This window comes from Acanthochromis polyacanthus, chromosome 16 (genome assembly GCF_021347895.1).
Source record: "Acanthochromis polyacanthus isolate Apoly-LR-REF ecotype Palm Island chromosome 16, KAUST_Apoly_ChrSc, whole genome shotgun sequence".
Lineage (NCBI taxonomy): Eukaryota > Metazoa > Chordata > Actinopteri > Pomacentridae > Acanthochromis > Acanthochromis polyacanthus.
In genome coordinates, this window is record NC_067128.1 from 33,072,610 (window position 1) to 33,095,917 (window position 23,308).

The 23,308-nt window shown below is 39.8% G+C and overlaps 2 protein-coding genes across 3 annotated transcripts in view; one reads left to right on the forward strand and one right to left on the reverse strand.

Annotated features, from left to right (window-relative positions):
- The window catches only part of LOC110958949 (acetyl-coenzyme A synthetase 2-like, mitochondrial), a 29,272-nt gene extending 28,869 nt beyond the window's left edge, over positions 1 to 403 (forward strand). Inside the window, exon 14 of the mRNA XM_022205687.2 lies at positions 14 to 403. Coding sequence (XP_022061379.2) covers positions 14 to 178 — 165 coding nt within the window. The 3' untranslated portion in view covers positions 179 to 403. The remainder of the gene's footprint in view (positions 1 to 13) is intronic.
- Positions 292 to 23,231, reverse strand: abcd4 (ATP-binding cassette, sub-family D (ALD), member 4). Of its 2 annotated transcripts, XM_022205688.2 has the most exons (19): positions 22,864 to 23,231; positions 20,848 to 20,966; positions 20,464 to 20,591; positions 15,588 to 15,727; positions 14,151 to 14,267; positions 13,505 to 13,630; positions 13,048 to 13,098; positions 12,177 to 12,271; positions 11,375 to 11,496; positions 10,692 to 10,783; positions 10,490 to 10,579; positions 10,083 to 10,288; positions 8,118 to 8,209; positions 7,952 to 7,988; positions 3,295 to 3,344; positions 3,137 to 3,189; positions 2,984 to 3,060; positions 2,720 to 2,835; positions 292 to 816 (listed from the first exon to the last, which is right to left on the reverse strand). In XM_022205688.2, the coding sequence occupies exons 1-19, from the start codon at positions 22,902 to 22,904 to the stop codon at positions 715 to 717; spliced, it is 1,854 nt and encodes a 617-aa protein (XP_022061380.2). In that variant the 5' UTR covers positions 22,905 to 23,231; the 3' UTR covers positions 292 to 714. The 2 variants fall into 2 exon arrangements, with proteins under 2 accessions (XP_022061380.2, XP_022061381.2); XM_022205689.2 differs by lacking the exon at positions 22,864 to 23,231 and having other exon boundaries at positions 20,464 to 20,586; positions 20,848 to 20,965.
- Between the last annotated feature and the right edge of the window lie 77 nt (positions 23,232 to 23,308).

Genomic DNA, 23,308 nt, shown 5'->3' on the forward strand with positions numbered 1-23,308 from the left:
GTTCTTCTCACAGTTTGTCCAGCGACTGCCAAAAACGCGCTCGGGAAAGATAATGCGACGGGTTCTACGCAAAGTTGTGGAACTGGACTTGGACAGTCTGGGTGACCTGAGCACGCTGGACGATCCGGCGGCAGTTCAGGAGATTATTCAGGGTCATCGTGAGCTCTTAAGTAAATGACCATAGCTACGTATGTTCTAAAAACATTCCTGTGAGCATCTTTTGTTGTTCTCCATTTCAATGAACCACACTTGTGCCTCCCCACCAAAGATGATTTTTAAGACCAAAAAATGTAGTTTTTATTTGTAGATTTTTTTAATGAAATCATCAACTCTTTACAACTGATTGTATTGCTTCAGATGTACCCCACTCTTGGAATTATTAAAAGAACGTGTTTTAATGCCACATAGTGACTGTAAACATAATACCTGCAATCTCATAAATGCACACAAGATTTACATAACATTTAGTTTGATTTCTGTCTCAATCAGACCATTAACTTGTTTGAAAAAATGCTGCATTCCCACTGAATTTTACTCAAGAAAGAGATAAAATGCTGTCCTCTCAAACCACCTTTGGACTTATAAATACAGACAAAACTGCACATGTACGTTTCCCTTCAACCGTGCAACTGGGCTTAAAGTACCTCGATTAAGAGCACTTGAATGCCGGTAAATTTAGTAATATGAACATTGATGCTTTAAAGAGAAGACGGATCAGAACTCGTCCTCGCTTTGACTGAGACTCCCGCTGGCTTCTTTTAACTTCGTTAACTCCCACCGGCCTTCTCCACAGAGCTTCAACTGGACATCATGATACTGTGAAGGAGAGAAAACAAGAGTCAATGTGCTTTGTAGAGCTGGAGAACAAAGCAAGAGGACGCACAACATTATGACCCTTTATGCTGCCTAAACAGTCCTGAGCCATCGAGGCCTGGGCTCCACTAGGCCCCTGAAGGTATGCTGTGCAATCTGGCACCAAGATGTTAGCAGCAGATCCTCTAAGTCCTGGAAATTGTGAGGTGAGGCCTCCATGGATCGGACTTGTTCGTCCAGAACATCCCACAGATGCTCTATGGGATTGAGATATGGGGAATTTGGAGACCAAGTCAACACCTCAAACTGGATGTTGTGCTCCTCAAGCAATTCCTGAATGGTCTGAAACAACACTTAGGTAGGAGGTACGTGTCGCAGTAACATCCACATGCAGGGTTCTCACCAGCGCATTTCAGCGTAACGGGCCGTCACGCTGTCAGTTTAAAAGATCACGCTGTCATTAGGGCCGCTACGCTGTTATTTTGACAGATAACGCCATGTGCGTTTGTTTTTATCGACTGGGTGCCTGTCCAGGTTAATTTATGTCTCCCCACCTCAGCTGTACTTTGCTGTCGATTGACCCGTTCCCGTCTAAAATTAAGAGTCGCTTCCAATCTCGGGGTTACAATTAGCATGTCTCGGTTGTTACCGTGATGCCATGTATGGTGAATAGTGACCTAAATCACGGTTGGCTGACATCTGGGCCGGCTGCTCGCGAGATTTAATGAAGGCTATTGCGCGAGCGGGAGGACCTGCCGTTACGCTGTAAAAAAATCCTGGTGAGAACCCTGACATGGATGGCAGGACCCAAGGTTTCCCAGCAGAACATTGTCCAAATCATTATACTGCCTCTGGCTTGCCTTCTTCCCATAGTGCATCCTGGAACCATGTGTTCCACAGGTAAGCGACGCACCCGGCCATCCATGTGAATTTTGAGTCATTTTGGACAAATGGTTATTGATTCTGGATAAGTTTTAGTCATTTAGGACATTTAGAAAAATATTTTTGACAAGATATGCCATTTTAGATTAATTTTAAGTCACTGAGAGAATGCTGTAGGATTCGGATAAGGGACACAATCTGACTATTTTAGACACGAGTCATTTTAGACATTTTTCTGTCATTTTGGATCAATTTTGAATAAACAAGTAATTTTCAATAGATTTCACTGAATTTCAGACACAATTTAGACAAATTTTAGGTAAGTTCTAGTCATTTTGGACTATTTTTGGGTAAATGTTGACAAGACTTGTTATCTTAGACACATTCTGAGCCTAGTTTAGTAATGATGTGTGCAGCTCGAAGCAGAACAGTGCACATAAGGACATGTTATTTTTGCACCGTCTTTCTTCTTTGTACATTCTGGACTAATTTTGGGTCATTCAGGACATTTATGCTTTTTGGACAAGTTTTACTCATTTGGGACACATTTTGGACAAATTTTAGGAATTTTTGACAAGTTTTAGTCAATTTGAATTAATTTTTGTTACTTTTTTTGACAAAATTTGGATAATTTTTGGCATTTTTTAGTAGTTTGTTTGCTTGCAACTATGTGCACTTGGAGGACAAAATGTTCATTTGGTGCCTAATATATCCAACCCCACTAACAGGGACCATGATGAAGAGATCATCAGTGTTCTTCACTTCAGCTGTCGGTGATCATAATGTTATGCCCGATCAGTGTAAGTGTTAAAACAAAAGAACAGACAAACAGAAACTTATTGACTCTGAAACGACCGCTGTCCTTTTGGGCTCAACTCTGTAGAATCTAATCCATATTTTACTGACATCTATAGCTGTGAGAGCATGTCCAACATCTAAACGTCTTCTCTAGTAGCTACAGGTTTTGATGCTGAAGGGTAGATATTGAAACCCTTCCTTCCAAGCAGTCCCAGGTTCAACCTACCTTCTCCAGGCTGCTACGGTGTCCCAGACTGATCAACGTCATGCCCAGCTGTTTACAGGTCCGGTACAGCTGTGCCTCCGCCTCCTCGGTCAGAGCGCTGGTGGCCTCATCTAAAACTACAATTCAAAACACCAGGAAGTTGTAGACTATAATACAAATGTTTCAAACCTAAGTGGTAAAACGTTGCTGTCCAATCAGAATCATTAAAGGTCTGGATTCCTTAGATCCCTTAGTAAACAATAACAGAGATCCAGAGGAACTCACCTGCATATTTGGGCTGCAGGTAAAAGAGCCGTGCGAAGCAGAGACGCTGCATTTCACCCGGAGACAGAACGTCATACCTGCAGAGAAAATCACATTCAGTTCATTCAGAGGAAGCTGTGTGTGACTGTAAAAGTTGTTTCTTTTCGCTCCTACCAGTTCCAGTCCACTTTTTCATCCAGTCCACCGGTCCGCTTCAGGAGACTGGACTGAAAGCATCATGTCGGATTCAGTGCAACTTTAATAACATTCAAGGTGAAAAAACAATTCATGTTTCATTTTAAAGCATACTGCCGCATGATTATATTACCCACCACTCCGGCTAGTTCCAGGAAATGTATAATTCTGTCATCATCCACTGACCCTGAAAAAGGAGACGCACATGATGAATATCATTCACTCAATTTATTCAGTATTTTAGGGATTCCATGAGGTGGTGTCAACACAACATTCTTCAGTGAAAGTTAAGATTAAATGTAAATGTTCTCAAAGTCCAAATGACCCCAGAAGTGCACAATATGTTATAATCATACATTGCCTGTCCAAAAAAAAAAGTCACCACCTGGATTTAACAAAGCAAATAGATGAGAAAAGACCCTTCCATTGGATAATTCCTGCAGTGATGAATGTGTTTCAGCTGCAGCAACTTATTTAACCCTAGCTGATGCACCGAGGAGCTTCTGATTTCTTAAACCATCCTGTGGTCATGGAAAGGATGTTAATCTGTCTGAGGGGTCAAATTATTGGCCTGCATCAAGCAAAGAAAACAGCTAAGGAGATTTCTGAAACGACTAAAATCAGTTTAAGAACCGTCCAACGCATTATTAAAACCTGAAGGATAGTAGTGAACCATCATCTTCCAGGAACAAATGTGGTCAGAACAAACTCTTAGATGATCGTAGGAAATCAACAGTAGAACCCACAGCTATGTTTAATAGTGAAAGTAAGAGCATTTCCACATGAAGGGAATTCAAAGGATTAGGACAAAACAGCTGTATCTCTAAGAAAACCACTGATCAGTGAGAATAATCAGAAAAAAAGGCTTCAGTTCGCTAGATAGCATAAAGATTGCACTCTGGAGCACTTAAAGAAGGTCACGTGGTCTGATGAGTCCAGATTTACCCTGTTCCAAAGTGATGGGGGCATCAGGGTAAGAAGAGAGGCAGATGAAGTGATGTTTAGTGTCTACCAGCCTGTGGGGGTTAGGGTTATGATCTGCGGTTGGTCAGGTTCAGCAACGTTATGTTCCCAAAGAATGAGGTCAGCTGATACCTGAAGATACTGAAGGACCAGGGGCCTCATTTATAAAGCTTGCGTACGCACAAAACAGGGCTAGAAAGTGGCGTATTCTACGCAAAGGTTGTGATTTCTAAAAACAACCTTGGCGTGAGAATGTGCGCACCGGTGCACCAACTTTGATGTTTGCTTAAGCACATTTTGGAGACAGAGGGAACGGCAGTGCCGGAGGGTGAAGTGATGAATTGAAACCAGATTGATCTCAAACCTTTATTGTTATCACATATTAGACTTGTAGAGCCGGATAATCATAAACCCTCATTGTTGTAGTTGTTCATATAGTGCGCCATTCGGCCTACAACTGTATTTGCAGAACTATGTTCATATATCAAACTTCCATCTTCAAATGATATAGAGCGGTGAGTGGCACTGATTGATTACTAATTTGGAAAAGGCCTGTGACAATTAGTCCAATCGCTGATCAAGCGGATAAATAGCGGGTGACAGCCGTGCATAATGTGGCACAATGGATGTGCTGGCATTGCTGGAAGATCACGTTAAGAATGGAGAGAGATTTTAGAGATCACGGGGATTTGCCCATGACGATGACTGGCTAATAAGCCGATTCAGATTCCCTAGAGCAGTACTCTTGGATCTATGTGCTGAACTGGGCCGTCTTAGACCGACCCACCCGCCGAAACCCGCCATCCCAGTACAGACACAGGAGCTGACGACTCGGGGGTTTCTGGCGACACCGGCTCCTTCCAGCGGGAATTGGCCAACAGGTATGTGTTTTATATGAAGAATATATGAGGTCACATTTTGTCAAGTGGGGCCTAGTTATTTGAGATCCCAGGAGCAACCACCACCTAAATAAAAGCTTTAAGCAAACCAATGAAAAGTTAAAATGAGAAACTATATAAGTTAACCACATGATTATGCTTATGCTTGATGCAAGAATGATTTTAATAGGCTGATATATATTCTGGAAATGATGATTGCTATAGAAGAGAATGATTTAAAATAAGTTATTTGATCATGCTAAGAAGAATGATTTAAAAAGTGATTCAGTGTAACTAAATGAGGTTTGAATGGAAGTAATCTGTGCTGTTCTGAGCTGTGTGCAGGGCAAAAAGCAGAAGTCACCATGACACTGCAGAAAGGAGGACAATGAGGAAGTTCTGTGGCCAAATATGGTCTTGGCAACATGTCTCAAGCAATGTGTGTGTGTGTTAACAACGGAAGGTGGATGCTGTGTACTTGCTGGAAAAACATGATTTCTGTGTAACTGATGTATGTGTAATAGGAAGAAGGTTGTGTCTTAAACCTATGAATTACTTAATTGGGCGTACCTACTAGTTAGAATTGTGTGTAGAAATGTGTATGTGCTAAGCTGAAGTCGAGCTAGGGTATAAAACCCAGAGTCAAAGACACTGAATTCGGAGTTCTCCCCTGGAGGGGGGAGATGCTGCTCGCCGGAGCTGCAAGAGATGCTGCTTGCCGGAGCTGCCGGGGAGCATCGCCAGAGTTCTGAAGAATCGACACCGGACCTTTTTGCCCAAGAGACGTGAAGACAACGCGGGACTTAGGCTCCAGAGTTCGCTGAGAACATCGTTGGAGGCAAAGTCTTTTTCTGACTTTGTTCAACAAGCGAGGACCACACTCTGCTGAAAGGAGAGTCCTGAGAGGTCTGCAGTTGTCCAAAGAGATGAAGAGAGGCAAGCACCCATGGCATCCAGAGAGGCACAGGAGGCAGCAGCAGAGGGCTGCTCCACTCCAGGGGCTGGAGGACCCAGTGACCCACCACAGCCTGATGAGACGGGGGCTTTCCACCACCACCATCCGACTGAGAAGACAGCTGAGACGCCCGCACTTGTGTTCCAGCTGCTACTAAAGATAACTGCCAGACCAACGATTGGCTTTCGGGACCTCTCCACTCCCCCTGCCTATGAAGAACACCCTCCATCCACAAAGAAGACTTCGTACCGAGTCTGCTGGTCGATCGAGTGGCTCAACCAAACGCAGGTCAAGACCGGGCGTGACAGCTTGGCCGCGCTGTCCGCTCTCTCTCCTAAATTTACTAATTAGAGAAGATTCTTAGGTACGCTCAGCTTAGTTTAGTTTAGTTTAGTTTAGTAAGAAATAATCAGAAATAATTAAATTGTTTAATCATGAATTAATGCTGTGCCCCTGCTAATAATTGCTTAATAAAACTCTATATTGCATTTAAAGAGAAGTCTAATGAAATGATTATGATTCACCTATTCTGCATAGTGGTAAAAAGTTAAGCTGATTGTGTGCATTAAATCTAATGGTTCTTAAAGGTTACTTTAATCCAACTAGTTATTTAAACATTACCCCTGAGGTTAGTTATCCAAACCTCTAAAACGAACCTAGGAATATCAACAAGTGCCACAGTTTTAAGAGGAAAGCTGTCGTTAACAAACGTGGTCAATAAATCAATTCTACTACTTAGGAGGGCTGCTTAGTAAGAGAGTATTTATTGGAGTAAGAGGGGTAAGACGTTTGGAAGAAGACAGTTAGGACCTAGGCGAGTATTCCTTGACACCAGCTTAATTATTCTGCTGAAACCTATTAGGTGGAATACTAATAGGCAGATAGAATCTAACCCTTTAAACGGAGAGCTGGTCCTGATTTAACCTGAGGCAAGGGTTAAAGAAGGCTATACTGACCGACAATTTGTTGTCTAAATCCTATCTGGGTCTGATATACAGTTAAATGATGTCCTTTAGGTCTGGGATATCACAACCATCCCTCAGTGCAATAATGCCAGCTGTTTTGGATGACATTATAAACATGACCAGTCAATACATCAGGTTTCCTTACACTGTGGGTGAACAGGCCAACATTAAACGGCAATTTGCAGCAATGTCCGGTTTCCCAAATGTAATCGGCGTAACTGACTGCACTCATGCTGCTGTAAGGGCTCCGAGTGAAGATGAATTTGTCTATGTGAACCGAAAAAATGTACATTCAATCAGTGTACAAATTATTTGTACATCGGACATGATCATAACAAATTTAGTGGCAGGGTGGTCTGGGTCAACACATGACTCATTCATCCTGACGCACAGCAGTGAAAAGACTGCAGGCCGGCGCTGCAAAATGCCGTGGATCAGCAGCTTATTTATATACAGACACATTCATGAGTTACTTTGCATTGACCATTCATGGTAAAATGTGGGTGTGTTGAGGGCGGAATGTGAGGTGGATCCACCTGTGCAATCTTCCAGCTGGTGTGCGATTTATCAAGAAATTGCGTGCAGCTGTGCGTACGCAGTTTTATAAATCAGGGGCGAAGGCCATACGTCTATTTCAGATTTTCGGCGTACGCAAACTTTTAGTATGGATCCTACGCAATGTTTTATAAATGAGGCCCCAGGTCTTTACATCAGTGGAGTTTTTCTTCCCTGATGGCATGGACAAGTTCCAAGGTGATGATGCCAGGATTCATGAGCTGGAGAAGACTTAGTCTGACTCTACCATCATCAATATAAGATCTTGGTAGAAAATTAATGCATCTCTGGACAGAAATAAATGCTGTGACACTGCAGAAGCTTATCGAAACGATGCCACAGCGAATGAGTGCCATACGAAGGTAAGAGCAGTCCAGTGAAATATTAGTGTGACTTTTTTTTTGGACAAACCATGTATAATCTATCAAATAAAAACAACTAATTGATATATTCTGTTAACTGTTAATAAATACAATACCTGATTCAGGGTAAATATCTTTCAGTGGGTAGATCACCTAATGGAAAGAAAAGTTCCAGTAAATGCCCAGTTGGTCTTTTATGTCTTAGTAGATTTTAGCAGTTATGGAGCTGTCTGCGTATTTAGACAAGTTGCAGGCTTTGTAGAGAAACGGTATAAAAGGAACCTGTTCACGTAGAGTCCCATCAGTCAGATAGGGCTTCTGAGGCAGGAAGAGGGTTCCTCTGGGCCCGAAACATGTTGTCATCTGGACAAAACCTGAGAAAAACAGTTGAAAAATATACAGAGATGGCCAGATGTGAAGCTACTCATATGCATACAATTTACAAGTAAGGTCAGCTTTCTTTATTTTTCCTCATGGATTAAATTTCTGATGTTTTTGTCATGGAAAACTGATTGCTGCTGTATAAAGAGATCTCTTCTCAAACCTCGTCTCATGAGAGAACTTATACAAAAAAGAGCTACAGCACAGATTTCCTAGGAACTGCATCTGTAAAATGGACACTTCAGTGTTGTACTCAAACCAGGAAACCAACAAAATACTTTATATCTCTTTTGGGCCAGTATGTTTATGTGTGTTTGTGCTCTGTGGGGAGACATTCCTGTGTCTTCTTCTCTGTTTATGATGTAGTCTGTGATTTAAATTTGTATTTAACCAAAAAAAAAAACAATAGAAGAAGGGGGGAAAATTACATCCAACTTTTACAAGCTGCAGGTTCTCTTAAAAATTTAGAAAAATCTTTTAGGGCAGGGGTGTCAAACGTGCGGTCTGTGGTCCAAAACCGGCCCCCAGAGGGTCCAGTCTGGCCCATGGGATGATTTTACAAAGTGTAAAAATTACAGAGAAGACATTAACTGCAAATTGGTGAGCCTGGGATCTTTCTGCATGGAGTTTGCATGTTCTCCCTGTGCATGCGTGGGTTTTCTCCGGGTACTCCGGCTTCCTCCCACAGTCCAAAAATATGCTGAGGTTAGGCAGGTAGGTGTGAATGTGAGTGTGATTGTGTGTCTGTATATGTAGCCCTGTGACAGACTGGTGACCTGTCCAGGGTGTCCCCTGCCTTCACCTGAGTCAGCTGGGATAGACTCCAGCACCCCCCACGACCCTAATGAGGATAAAGCAGTGTATAGAGAATGGATGGATGGACATTAACTGCAAATTGTAATTTTGTAAAACTGTAAATTTAAAATCATTTCTACATCATAGAGTAAAATACTAGACCGCTCATTGTTCTTTTGTGTTTCATTTTTGTCATATTTTATCTTGTTTTGAGTTTTTGTCTGACTTTTGTCGTTTGTCTCACGTTTTTGTCATTTGTGACTCATTTTTGTCATTGTGCGTTTCCTTTTTGCCTCGCTTGTGCTGTTTGTCTACTTATTGGTCATTTTGTGTCTCTCTTTTCTCATTTTTGCATCATTTGTCAATTTTTTTGTCGCTTTGTAACTTTAGTCTATTTTTTTTGTCTCTTATTTTGTTTCGTGTCGTTTGTCTCATTTTTTTGTCATTTTGTGTCTCGTTTTTGTAATATATTGTCGTCTTTTTTTCCCCAACTTTTGTGGTTTTGATCATTAAATAAAATACCGTATCATTCAGTTCCAGATACCTGTGACTGAATGTTTTGTGTCGTTGTAAACACTCTGATCTGTAAGTTGTGATGTGTAAATGATAAACTGAGGTTTAATATTGCTGAAATTGAACTTATTTTTCTATAGAACTTTCAGGTTGCTGATGGTGTTTTGTAAAAGATAATTCCTTAAATGTGAACATTTTCAGAATGTACTTTATTTTAACAAAGGAAAAATTCAGAGTTGTAGTTATTTATAGGTCATTATGCTCTGATTTACTGGTCACTTGAGATCAAATTGGGCTGAATGTGGCCCCTGAACTAAAATGAGTTTGACACCCCTGTTTTAAGGGAACCCCACAGTGTTTGGGCCTTTTCTCAGTTTTTTCTTCTAAATTGTTCGTTTGGATACTGTGGACACGTATCTTTTCTCTTTACATGTTTTCTATGTTAAAAAACGCCAAAATTCCATTTTGTCTGGGGTCTTTTGATTAGGCCTGTCCTGTCATTTGTGAATTCACATCAAATCGACTCTTTTGAAGGGAACAGTGCTGCTGCTTTCTCACCGCTGTCGGCCTCCCACAGACGGTTAAGGACTCTCAGCAGTGACGTCTTGCCGGTGCCCGTGTTCCCCACCACCAGAAGATGAGTTCCCTGGCTGATTTTCAGACTCAGATCTTCCACCAGCAGCTGATCTGAATAAGGAGATTTGTAGGAAAGACCGTCCAGGATGAAGGCAGTGTCTGTAGGGCCTCCGTGGATGTTAAAGTCACTGTGTGGAGAGATAACATACATAAAAAAAACACGCAGAGGATGAAAGACTTTGGTATAAACATCCTCATTTACAACCCTCTTGCTCTTTGCTGTCTTTCTGCTGAATGTAATTTAATGAATTCTCTTAACATGCAGCCTAAATCAGCTTCACTGTACGTTTCCCTGCAGCAGAGATTGATGTGAAAGTGCTCACACAAACCTGTCAAAGTCGTAGCTTTCCCCTGACGCAGGGTCGTAGTTGCACTGCTTGCGTAGGATGTCATCCATCACCTCCCTCAGCTCCCCGATCCTGGCCACAACACACACACACAGAGCCGGTGATAGAAAGGTGGATGGCATGCACAAACCCGGCTGTCATCATTTGTCCTCCCGGAGGTGAATTTAAGCATGCAGCCTGATACCTGTGGGTGTATCCGGCCACATCTGACAGAGTCGTTGACAGGTCTATTAGCTGCGTGAAGCCATTTATCAAGTAGATGCACACAAAGGCATTCTGAATATGAACAGGGAGAGGGAGAACACCGAGCACAGAGGAAATAAGAGGCGAGATCATTTTAAAATAAAGGAGCGTCTGAATGCAAAACAACACGGACTACACCGGGCAGCATAAAATCAATACTAAACAGACCTGTCTGTGTATAAATTGTGGAGTTGTGAAGCTTAATAATACCTCAGAAGACCTTAAGAAGTTAAATATCTGTCTAACAACAGGCTTTTGCACTCTGAGTTTTGTCATTTGTCAGGAGAAAAAGACCTTTGATGCCACCTAGTGGGTAAAACAGGAACAAAAATTCTAATTTTGGCAGCTATTCTGTGACAGATTTCATCTTTCAGCGAAACTCTGAGTAAAAACCTAACATAAGCACATACTATACATGCATTTAGGTTAATATACTATCATTTTATGTTTGTAATTTCATGTCTAGCTTGTATGATGATGTTTTTTTGATTCTGTTTGTTTGTCACCTCTGTATGAAAATCAAAGCTCAAACCTGCCAGGCAACATTTTAAACAGATGTACCTTTTATATGTAAAGAAAGAGGTGTATTTCAGTAAGAAAAGAGAAAGAACAAAACATGCGTACCTTACTGATGAGTGCACTGAGTTCACCAGGAGTCAGACCATCATAAACACCAGTAAAGATGGGAATGGAGATGATGATGTAGCTGAGAAAACCTCCGAGGTAGTCGAAGGTGTTCACCCCAACTAAGAGAAAGGCAGTCAGAGGTCTCAGTGTAGAAGTTTAGAGAAACAGGATGGTCAATGATTAATATACACCGATCAGCCACAACATTAAAACCACCGACGGGAAAACGTGAACGAACTAGACGAGATGGAAGATGATTTAACCTTTCAGTAAAACTGTTATTCTGTTTGTGAGAATGGAAAAAAAAAAACAATAAAAGGGGGGATTTCACTGTTTTTTATTGCATTTAGACCACATTAAACCAGATCCATCTCTTTAAAACCTAATTTTTAATTTGTAAAACCATTATTTTCTGTTAAAATGTGAAAAAGATTACATTGTTTAATTTAAAAAAATATGTACAATAAATAAAAATAAATAAGAAAAAATAAAATCTTTTTTTTTTTTTACATTTTAACATAAAAAATAATGATTTCACAAATTTTAAAAAATTATGTTTTGAAGAGATGGATCTGTTTTTGTGATTGGTAAAACTATTATTTTCTGTGTTAAAATGTGAAAAAAAAAAAGATTTTAGTGAGCTTCTTTGCATGTGGACCACTGTAGACCAACCTCTGCGCTTCGATGGGTTTAATGTGGATTCGATCAGATTTCTGTACTGGTACAAGCACGATCCATGAAGTGTTAATGTTGTGGCTGATCAATGCAGAAGTGTCGATGCGTGTCGAGGTTTTCTTACTATAAAGCCACAGCTCCTTGTTTATGAGACGTTTTTGCGTCTGAAGCAGAGTCTGCAGTCTTCTGTCCGTCCTCATGTGCTCCACTTTACCAGCTCTAAAAGCAGAGACAGCTGTTTTTTGTGATTATCTGGACAAGTCAAACAGTGTTTTAGCTACAGGAATGTGGAGTTTCTGTTGAAGCTTTCTATGAATATGTAAACTCTCTAACCTGACCAGTGCAGCAACCTCTGCTTATGTTATAAAGCTCATGATATTGTAAAACAAAGGATAAAAACTTCTTCCTGTACGCTTTTTTATTATACCAAAGATGAAAAATAAAATGTTACATCGACAGAAATGTGGGCCAGAGTGTGGAGAATGTGATGCTGATCACTCACGTTTTATGGAAATGTCAGAAAATAACTGTGTTTTGGGAACAAATAATGGGTTATAAGATCCCTTTGAGCTGCAGTGTGCTTTATCTTTGCAATTTCTCTGAAGAGACTGTGTTGGGAAATGGTGGATATTTAGTGAAAATGCTGGTAGTGGCATGTAAACAAGTCATAATGGGGGGAAAACAGGACCATCAACAAAAGACCAAAGGTTGAAAATTATTGAGGAAATTTGCATAATAGAAAAACAAACTCACAAACTGAGACTACAGGAAGCACAAATGGACAAAAAATGGACTAAATGTTCAGAATACAGGACTCAAAATGGAAACGTTGGGAGCAAGAGGAAAATCATGATGTAGATTCTCTGCTGCTGCTCTGTTCAGTTGCTTTGTTTGTTTTTCTTTGTTGGTTTGTGTATTTGTATAAAAATAAATAAAAATGTTAGTGAAAAAATACAAACTTGTTCCGAGTAAAGACAGTGGATCTTGTTCCTCACCTGTAAAAGGCTGCAGACTCTGCATTGACACGGATTTGCATGTGCTTGAATCTGAGTGTAAGAAAAAAATACTTCATTCAAAATGTGTTTTCACTTTCAAACAGTGCAAGATTTAAACTCAAACTTCTTTCCCATCGATACAACCACACAATGTTTAACAAGTGACAGATTCTTCTTGAGGAAATGACTAAACTGCGAGCTGACGCATATCCTGTGTTATTTAGAAGGCTAAAGGCATTGCGCCAAAGTCTCCAGGCACTTCCTCTTGACAAAGGACTGGTTTCCTTGACAGTAAACACTGGAAAGATTAATAACAAACAAAGTTGGAAAAAACGGCTAAACTCTCAGAAACTAAAAGTCTTAAAGTCTGAGGGAAACGCGACCATTTACGGCAGTCCGTGTGACATTTGTGTGTTTGTATCACTCGACACACCGTATGTACATGTGCTGCACTCACCTGAAGTCTCCCTCCAGTTTTTCTTGCTCAAACAGAGTCGACACAATCGGTCCCATGAGGGTTTTATTGGCAACGGTCCCGACCACGAAATAACCAAAGATACTCAGAGGACCGATCCAGCCGGTGCTGCAAAGCAAACACAAAGATGATTCAGAGTTTGTTACATAAGGAATTAAAATACAGTAACACTACAAATGAATTTCAATTAAATGAAACACTTCAATGTACACAGTAATACAATACAGAGCGACAGCTGCTACAGTTGATGCTAAAATTTGATACATTTTTTTAGACTCCAGCAGAGTTAGAGCAAACCTTTTGAGTTGGAACGGTCACATAGGAACTGTGTGGCCTTCCTGTTTTCCTGATTTCCATAAAGACAAGAGGCCTCTTTATTCTCATACAGACAAAGAGCTAAAGGAATAAATGTGTGTAAAATGGAAGAGTTTTAAAGTATCAGTGCTTCCCTAAAGCACAAACATTGGAAAATGTGTCTGTAAAAGCGTGACACCTCGACGGAGCATCATCCTACTCTATACTGTATGTCTCTGATGATGCTTTATCTTCAGTTTTCAGAGTCCTCCGTTCATGTCGTCAAGCTGGGACGTGTTAAAGTTCATCACATGTTGCCGGACAACCAGCTCACCTCTGAAAGCAGTGATAGGTGTAATAAGTCAGAGTAAACGGAGAGACGATCAAGCGACTCGCCATCGTGCTCATCTGCTTGCACAGCCTCTCTGCATCCTGACTGATCCGCTGGTCTCTGCAGGCAGCACACAGACAAACACAAAGACAATCAACTACTCCACTTTTTAGTTATATTACATACTCTAAAGCAGGGGTGTCAAACATGCGATCCGCGGGTCAAAATTGGCTCACCAGAGGGTCCAATCCGGCCCGCAGCATGACTTTGTACAGTGCAAAAACTCCACTAACTGCAAACTGTAAATCTGTAAAGCTGCAAAGTTAAAATAATTTCTAAATCATGACAAGCTGTTTTGATCATAAAATAAAATATTAGATCGCTCATTGTTCTTTAGTCAATTTGTGTGTCATTTCAGTAATATTTTTGCCTTGTTTTTGTCGGTTTTTGCTTTTTTTTGGTCTGATTTTTGTCATTTGTTTTATTTTTTTTGTCACTTTGTTTCTCCCTTTTGTCATTTTGTGTCTCATTTTTGTAATATTTTGTCTTGTTTTTGCTGTTTTTTGTCTGATTTTTGTCATTTGCTTCATTTTTGTCACTTTGTTTCTCGCTTTTGTCATTTTTGTAATATTTTGCGTGTTTTTGTTGTTTTTTGTCTGATTTTTGTCATTTTGTTTCTCGTTTTTGTCGTCTCCTTTCTGTCTCACTTGTGTTTTTTGTCTGATTTTTGTCATTTTGTGTTTTACTTTATTTGTTGTTTTGTGCAGCGTTTTTGTCGTTTTGTTGTTTTTTTCCTCGCTTGTGTTGTCTGTTTTTTGTCACTTTGTTTCTCACTTTTGACAATTTTTGTCTTTGTGTCATTTATCTAAATTTTTGTCAACTGTCCTTTTTTTTGTCGCTGTGCATTTTTTATCTCTATATTGTTTTGTTTCTTGTTGTTTGTCTCACTTTTGGTCGTTTTGCGTGTCTTTTATGTAACATTTAGTTTTGCATTTGTTATTTTTTGTCTTTTTTGTCTGACTTTTGTCATTTTAATCACAAAGTAAAACAATATATCATTCATATAATAATGTTTTGCACATTTGTAGACACTGATCTGCAAGTTGTAATGTGTAAATGATAAACTGAGGCATAATGTGGTTGAAATTGAATTCATTTTTCTGAAGAAACTTCATAAGGCTTTGTAAAAAAAAAAAGATAATCCCTTAAATGTGAACTTTTTTGCACTAAAACAACAGAAAAATTTGGAGTTGTGGTTATTTATAGGTTATTATGCTGTGATTTTACCGGCCATTTGAGATTAAATTGGGCTGAATGTGGCCCCTGTGCATTCTGCATTTGTACACTTAAACACAATAAATACATAGAAACTGTAATATCATTTGTGTCAACATTCAAAAAAAGAGAAAGATTACAAATTAGAAAATCATGTTTGCTTACGGGTTGTCTATGTCCTCTCTGAGTACATTGAGTGTGTAATAGACTCTGCCCTGGAAATAGGCCGAATGGAGGCTCTCAGTCAGCGTCTTTCTCCAGCTAACATACATCTGATTGCAAATGTACTGGTCAACACTTTTCAGCTGTGAGAAAGAAATATAGAAACACAAAGAGGGAGGAAGAAACTGCGTATTAGAGACACAAAGCAGCAGCAGCAAGACAGTAAACGGCAAATTTCTGAGGAAGATGTCGATTTAAAAAAGCAACGTGGTGAAATAAACTGAACGCAGAACGTCGAGTTCCTCAGAGAAACTCTTTTTACTGCGACACGCTGCAGTTTTGAAGGTTCAAAATCCAAGAACACAGAAGAGGTCAGGTCAAGTGTGTGAAGCTATAAAATGAACATGTCAGGCTGACCTTGTAAAGTGGCTCAGATTATAACAGCAATCCAGAACAAACGTGACGCAGTAAAATATAAGTTAACCGTGTGTTTAACTTATTTGGATTTAGATTGTTTAAGAGCACATCTGTCAGAATCTAGATACAATGTGACAAAAGCACTGTTGTACATTGTATTTACAATAAATCATTTTGTCTTAATGACAGTAAGAACAACACTGCTGCAACGTTGTCAACAACAGTTTCAAAAATGATCAATATTTTTGATGAATGACTGATTAGAAGGCGAGCTGTACACAAGGCAAAGTGATAAGAGGAGAACAGTGGTGCTTCAAAGTTTGTGATGCCTTCAGAATTTGCCATATTTTTGTACTAATGGGATATAAAACATGATCAAATTTTCACCAAATGTCCAAAAAAGTAGAAAAAGAGAAACAAATAAGACAAAAATATTACATTTGGTCATTTATTTATTGAAGACTACTAATAAATATTGAAAAACTTACACCAGTAACTGTAACTTTATGTTTGCAGAATCAGCCCTGGGGTAGATTTTAGCCCATTGCTCTGTATAGAACAGCTGTACAGAACCAAATAATGATTAGATGGACATGAACATCCATCCATCCATTCTCTATACACCGCTTTATCCTCACTAGGGTCAAGGGGGGTGCTGGAGTCTATCCCAGCTGACTCAGGCCATGGCAGGGGACACCCTGGACAGGTCACCAGTCTGTCACAGGGCTACATATACAGACACACAATCACACTCACATTCACACCTACGGACAATTTAGAGTAACCAATTAACCTCAGCATATTTTTGGACTGTGGGAGGAAGCTGGAGTACCCGGAGAAAACCCACGCATGCACAGGGAGAACATGCAAACTCCATGCAGAAAGATCCCAGGCCCACCCTGAAGCCCCCTAAAATAGGCCTATTGACGCCACTGGACTCAGGGTCTTATCACTTTTTTCTTTAAACTTCTCTGGTATAACTCAGAATTGATCGTTCAATGACTCCCAAAATGCAACAAACGTACAGGAATGTAGTGTTCTCCTTTCTCCAAACACAACGCTTCTCATTTAAACCAAAAAGTTGTGTTTTGTCTCATAACATTTGTCCAGTAGCCCTTGGCACTCAGCTTGGCTTTTATTTCTGTGCTTCTCAGTCTGCTCTAGTTTAATTTAGTCTCTCTTTGTGATTAGCCATTAGTCTCAGTCGTCTTTTTTTGGGAAATTTATGGAATGTCTTAACACAATGAGATATGGACCTACATCTTAACTCTTCGCTGACGGACTGTTTCCACATTTTTCTTGCACAAATTTAGCGATTTCGTATCTTAACTTCTGGTGAAATGCTTTTCTTTTGCACTGTATGAAGTAAAGATCTTGAGGTGTTAATTTTCCTCCATTTGTACACAGTCCTACTGTAGACTGGTGGAGTCCAAAGTCTTTAGAGAGGATTTTGTTATCTTTTCTAACCTGACAAGTGTAACAGTGGTGTGGTTGTGGATTAAACACATATGCATTATGGCATTAATAAAATATAATAAACCATATGTATTTCAGTTTATTGCTCTTTTGTTATTATGTTTATTGCTATAATTACACAATTATAGGGGGGGGGGGGGGGTCCTTGTACCCTTACATACACTTTTAACCACCCCACGCCATCCTGTACTTTACTTTTTCCCGCTTTACATCTCCCCTTTTGTTTATGTGTTCTGAGAGAAGTTGTGCAGCTGTAATTTGTGTTTTTAATGTTATACAATTCTACTTATACGTTTACTTTGCCATTCTAATATAGTTTAATTCCTGTAGGAATACAAGCGTTGTGTGACGGAGGATTTTGTGGGTCTTTTTTATCGACTGCAAAGGGCTGTAATAAACGGAGATCGTCTCCAAAAAAAGTTCTACATATCATATCGGCTGAGTTACTCAGAATACAAGGCAGAAAAGAGAAGTCACCGGTTACACAAACATCAACATCTGTTTTCTTGAGGTCTTCAGAAATCTCCTTTGTTTGTGCCATGATGCAGACTTAGACCTTTGCTCTTTAAACAGAACAGAGCGCCCACTCACTCCTGACTGTCATCTTATTGACTGGAGACATGTGACTCCGATTCACCTTTAAACTATGAGTGAATCATGCAGATTCACATACTTTTGCTGCTCACAGATATGCATTATTAAAGGATTCCATGCAAAATTAAATGTGATTTTTTTGTCTCAATGGTTTAAATTTGGGGCTGCAGAGTGGATTGGTGGTTAGCACCGTCGCCTTGAAGATAGAAGATCCCGGTTCACGTCCTGGGGCCTCATTTATAAAGCTTGCGTACGCACAAAACAGGGCTAGAAAGTGGCGTATGCCACTTTCTACGCAAAGGTTGTGATTTATAAAAACAAACTTGGCGTGAGAATGTGCGCACCGGCGCACCAACCTTGATTCTTGATGCTTCTTTACGTACAAAACAGGGCGTAAATCACAAACTTTGTGTAGAAAGTGGCGTACGCTGTGTTCGTTGTGATTTCTAAAAAAAACTTGGCGTGAGAATGTGCGCACCGGTGCGCCAACTTTGATGCTTGCTTAAGCACATTTTGGAGACGGAGGGAACGGCAGTGCCGGAGGGTGAAGTGATGAATTAAAACCAGATTGATCTCAAACCTTTATTCTTATCACATATTAGACTTGTAGAGCCGGATAATCATAAACCCTCATTGTTGTAGTTGTTCATATAGTGCGCCATTCGGCCGACGACTGTATTTGCAGAACTATGTTCATATATTAACAGGAGCTGATTGAACGTTATTTCATTCGGTCGTTTGACTGAAGGGCCGGTATCTGGGGCCGGTGCGGTGATCTTTATTAAATAATTTTGTTTACTGATCACCCGGCGCCTGTATGGCTCATCCATTTGTAGGGGTGGTCTCCGATGCAGTGGCTCGGGTTCGGTTCCTGCCCGCGGCACTTTTATGCATGTCTTCCCCCTACTCTTCTCCCCATTTCCTGTCACTCTTCACTGCAACTCTCACAGTAAAAAGGCAAAAAAAAAAAGTAAAGAATTTTGTTTATTTATCCATATGCGGCCGAATGGGATGAGCGTCCAACCATTAATCAGCCCTGTACAGGCACGCAGGCACACATGCTTCACACCACAACTCCCGAGTGAAGATGAATTTCTCTATGTGAACCGAAAAAATGCACATTCAATCAGTGTGCAAATTATTTGTACATCGGACATGATCATAACAAATTTAGTGGCAGGGTGGCCTGGGTCAACACATGACTCATTCATCCTGACGCACAGCAGTGAAAAGACTGCCGGCCGGCGCTGCGTGAATGCCGTGGATCAGCAGCTTATTTATATACAGATACATTCATGAGTTACTTTGCATTGACCATTCATGGTAAAATGTGGGTGTGTTGTGGGCGGAATGTGAGGTGGATCCACCTGTGCAATCTTCCAGCTGGTGTGTGATTTATCAAGAAATTGCATGCAGCTGTGCTTACGCAAAGTTTTATAAATCAGGGGCGAGGGGCATACGCCCTTTTCGTATTTTCGGCGTATGCAAACTTTAGTATGGATCCTACGCAATGTTTTATAAATGAGGCCCCTGATCTTTCTGCATGGAGTCTGCATGTTCTCCCTGTGCATGAGTGGGTTCCTCCAGGTTCTCCAGCTTCCTCCCACAGTCCAAAAACATGCTGAGGTTAATTGGTTACTCTAAATTGTCTGTAGGTGTGAATGTGAGTGTGATTGTTTGTCTGTGTGTAGTCCTATGACAGACTGGTGATCTGTCCAGAGTGTCCCCTGATTTCACCCTAAGTCAGCTGGGATAGACTCCAGCCCCTACAGAGGATTAAGTGGTGTGTAGATGATGGATGGATCCATCCTATCATTCAGAATTTTCTATGATGAAATCTTTAAAACACATGCATCATTGTCACAAAAGCAGTCATGTGATTGACCACGGTTGCTGACTCCTCTGAGCTAATTTAATTAAGGCCAACTTGATCCACCCATCAGCCACAAAGACTGAGGAGCTCAGCAAAGATCAGGAAAGTCACTCACAGTCATTTCAAATCAACTATAGATCCCATAGTCATCTATACAGCTGAAGGGTTTGGAAGCAGAGTGGTCTAACCCATTTGCTGTAGTTTTAGAGAAAAATGGATTCAAAGTTTTGTGTTTTCAAGAACGGTCTAACATTTAAAGCGATGGATGGTTTAATTTGGGTCTCTTTATCTACTTGTAGGACTTTTATGAAAATCTGGTAATGTTTTAGACCACATTTATGCAAAAATATAGACAATTCTGAAGGTTGTTGAGCAGCACTTCAGCTGAGTGTGGACATGCACGGAGAGTAAAACTTATTTAAAAATTTCCACATTCAGCAAAGTTGTAAAATTGAGATCCGTGTATATGATCTTATTTTGTTTGAAAAATGACCAGGCTGAGTTGTGACATCGACTTACCGTGGAGTTGACCACAATCAGCACCATGGCCGTGCCCAACAGATTCTTGAAGCCGGAGTAGTTTTTGTCTCCCAGCACATTGTAGAAGTGACTGGGGAGGATGCCCACTTGGTAAATGATCAGCTGCTCTGATGGTAGAAAAAGACGTGTTAGCACATTGCTCTGTAAGGAGACAGTTCAAACAGAAACTTGTAAAACCACATGAGGGGGAAATGAGGCAACACTCTGAGCTAAAGGTCACCAAGAAGTGCAGCGTTTAAATTCTAATCACAATGAGATCTGACGAGAGACGTGAAGCTCAAAGCGAGTTTGGTTGCAGCAATTTAATTCCTCTTTTTGCTTTGGTATTTCCCCTATTGTATGAAGAGTGTTTGCAGCCATTACCTGTCAGAGTGACGCAAAGCAGCGTACCAAACATCAAGACACTCTGACTGCTCCATGATGGGAACAGAACCTTCTGGATGCTGCAGAACCTCTGGACAAACCTCCAGTCTAGTTGTAGCCTGAGATATGGAGAAAAAGACAGCAAGAGATGAAAGTGTGTTCTAATTTATTCTACACACCGGAGAAGAAGAAAAGGAGTCGCCTCAGTGATTTTCAGTCCAGTTGGAGGCTTACTGAACACTTTGCAAAGAGTACAAAGAAAGCAAATTGACCTCAGAGTGACTAAAAATAAGCACAGAATGCGTTAACTTAAATAACAGTTTTTAAAATTCTGCCTAATGTTTGTCACACCTGACTCTCTTCTCATGTCATGAGCTGCATGAATGCATTCAAACACCCTGAATTTATGATGATTTTTTACATCTTTTTTTGCATTAGTACACGTTCTTACACCGTAACATCAATGCATAAAGTTTAAAGACAAAACTGCCAATACAGTGTGTGAAAGTTTATTGTGCAGCTACTGATGAGTGATTGTTACTGAAAATAAAATCTGTGAGAAAACACAGATCTGCTGATGCCAGCTATATGATAGGATAACAGGACAATATTTTTGTCTCATTCTCTTCATCAACTCTCAGGGTTTGCATTAATATATAATGGTCATATTTATGCAGAAAAATACAAAAATGCATGTAAAATGATCTCCAAAAGGACTCAAACATTGCCTAAAACAACTTAAAACTTTGCCAGAATTCCAAAAATGCATTAATATTACTCAAAAATGTTGCTAAAATGACTCCAAAGTTGTCCTCAAATTTATTGGAACGTGTCCAAAAACACTTAAAATGTCTTCGGAATAATGTGAAAATTTTACTAAAACGACACAAATTTTGAAAAAATCTCAAAAATGGTTCTCACATGACTTGAAACGTGCCCTAGAATAGTCAGAATGTCTCCAAAATAACTTGAAAACTGAGCCAAAATGATCAAATTTTGCATTTTTCTAAAATAAATGTTGCTGCAGAGAAGTAAAACATGCTGATGGCAGACTAAGAAGATCTCCAGAATGACTGTAACTAGTATAAAATGACTCAAATATTGCCCAAAAACTATTTAAAACTTTGCAAGAATTACAAAAATTTGTTAATATTACTCAAAAATGTTGCCAAAATAACAAAAATTGTCTTCAAATTACTCGAAATGTGTCCAAAAAGACTCAAAATGTCTCTAGAATAACAGGGAATTTTGCTAAAATGACAAACATTTTGCAAAATGACTCAAAAATTTGTATAGGAAGCACAGTATAGACAGAATACTGCTCCTGCAAAAAGTAAAGCCTGTTAATGACATATTAAGAAAACCTGAATTGATCTCCAAAATGCCTAAAACAACTAAAACTTTGCTAGAATTACAAAAAAACATTAATATTACTAAAAAGTGTTGCCAAAATGACAGAAATTGTCCTCAAATTTCTTGAAATGTGTCCAAAAAGACGCAAAATGTCTCCAGAATAATGTGAAATTTTAATAAAATGACAAAAATTTTGCAAAATATCTCAAAAATGGCCGTCAAATGACTTGAAACGTGTCCTAAAATAGTCAATATGTCTCCAAAATAACTTGAAAATTAAGCCAAAATGATCAAATGTTGCAAAATGTCTAAAAAATGATGCTGCAAAGAGTAAAATCTGTAGATGAGACTGAGAAAACCTCCTAAATTATTCTAACTCTGTACATATTCGAAATAAATATCTGAATCAAAATCAACTTTTAGGGTTTGTATGAAATCTGATGGTCATATTTATGCAGAAAATATTTAAAAATCTACAGGTTTCACAAACTTTTAAGCACATGCAGTACAATCCAGTATCTGTTTAGGTATCATGTTATTATAACCACAGTTACCAGCAAACATCTACTTAACTTTTATTGGCAGTAAACCTACAGAAACTCCTACTGTACTGGTTGCTACTGGGATTTTACAAGTTTATGTGTTTGTGAGCGTCAGTTTCACCTTTTCGTCCCTCTGCTGTTTGACTTCTCCGGAAGAGGCATCTGCTCGGGAGATTAATGTTCCCCCTTAGTAAAACTTAGTTGTTTGTTTATATTTCATGTAAGCTAATGTCATCCAGCAGGGTAAGCTAGCAGGCTTCGCTCTAACTAACTCAAAGAGTCACCAGCAGGTCGACAGCTTTCCCGGTTAGCAACGGAGTTTTAGCTAGTTTAGCTGAAATAACATCTCGTTTAAAGCTGCATTAAGTGGTTTAAATGTTGAATAAATCCAGCATCGTGTCCTGTCCTCCTGTTTCGCTGCTCTGTCACCGCCAGCAGTTGAACGTTTTGGTCTGCGACAGTAAAACTACTAACTCACGGGTTTTCCGGTTACGCTCGGCTTTCAAAAATAAAAGCCCCGTTTTTCAAAATAAACCAAAAACCTCAAATCCGGCCTCAGACCAAAA

Excerpts from the sequence above, each read along its gene's own strand:
- abcd4 (XM_022205688.2), bottom strand. The coding sequence starts at position 22,904 with ATGCCTCTTCCGGAGAAGTCAAACAGCAGAGGGACGAAAAG. Across the intron at positions 20,967-22,863 it reads AACAGCAGAGGGACGAAAAG|GCTACAACTAGACTGGAGGT; the intron begins GTGAAACTGACG and ends TCCATATCTCAG. Across the intron at positions 14,268-15,587 it reads AGAGAGGACATAGACAACCC|AGACCAGCGGATCAGTCAGG; the intron begins GTAAGCAAACAT and ends TGCTGCCTGCAG.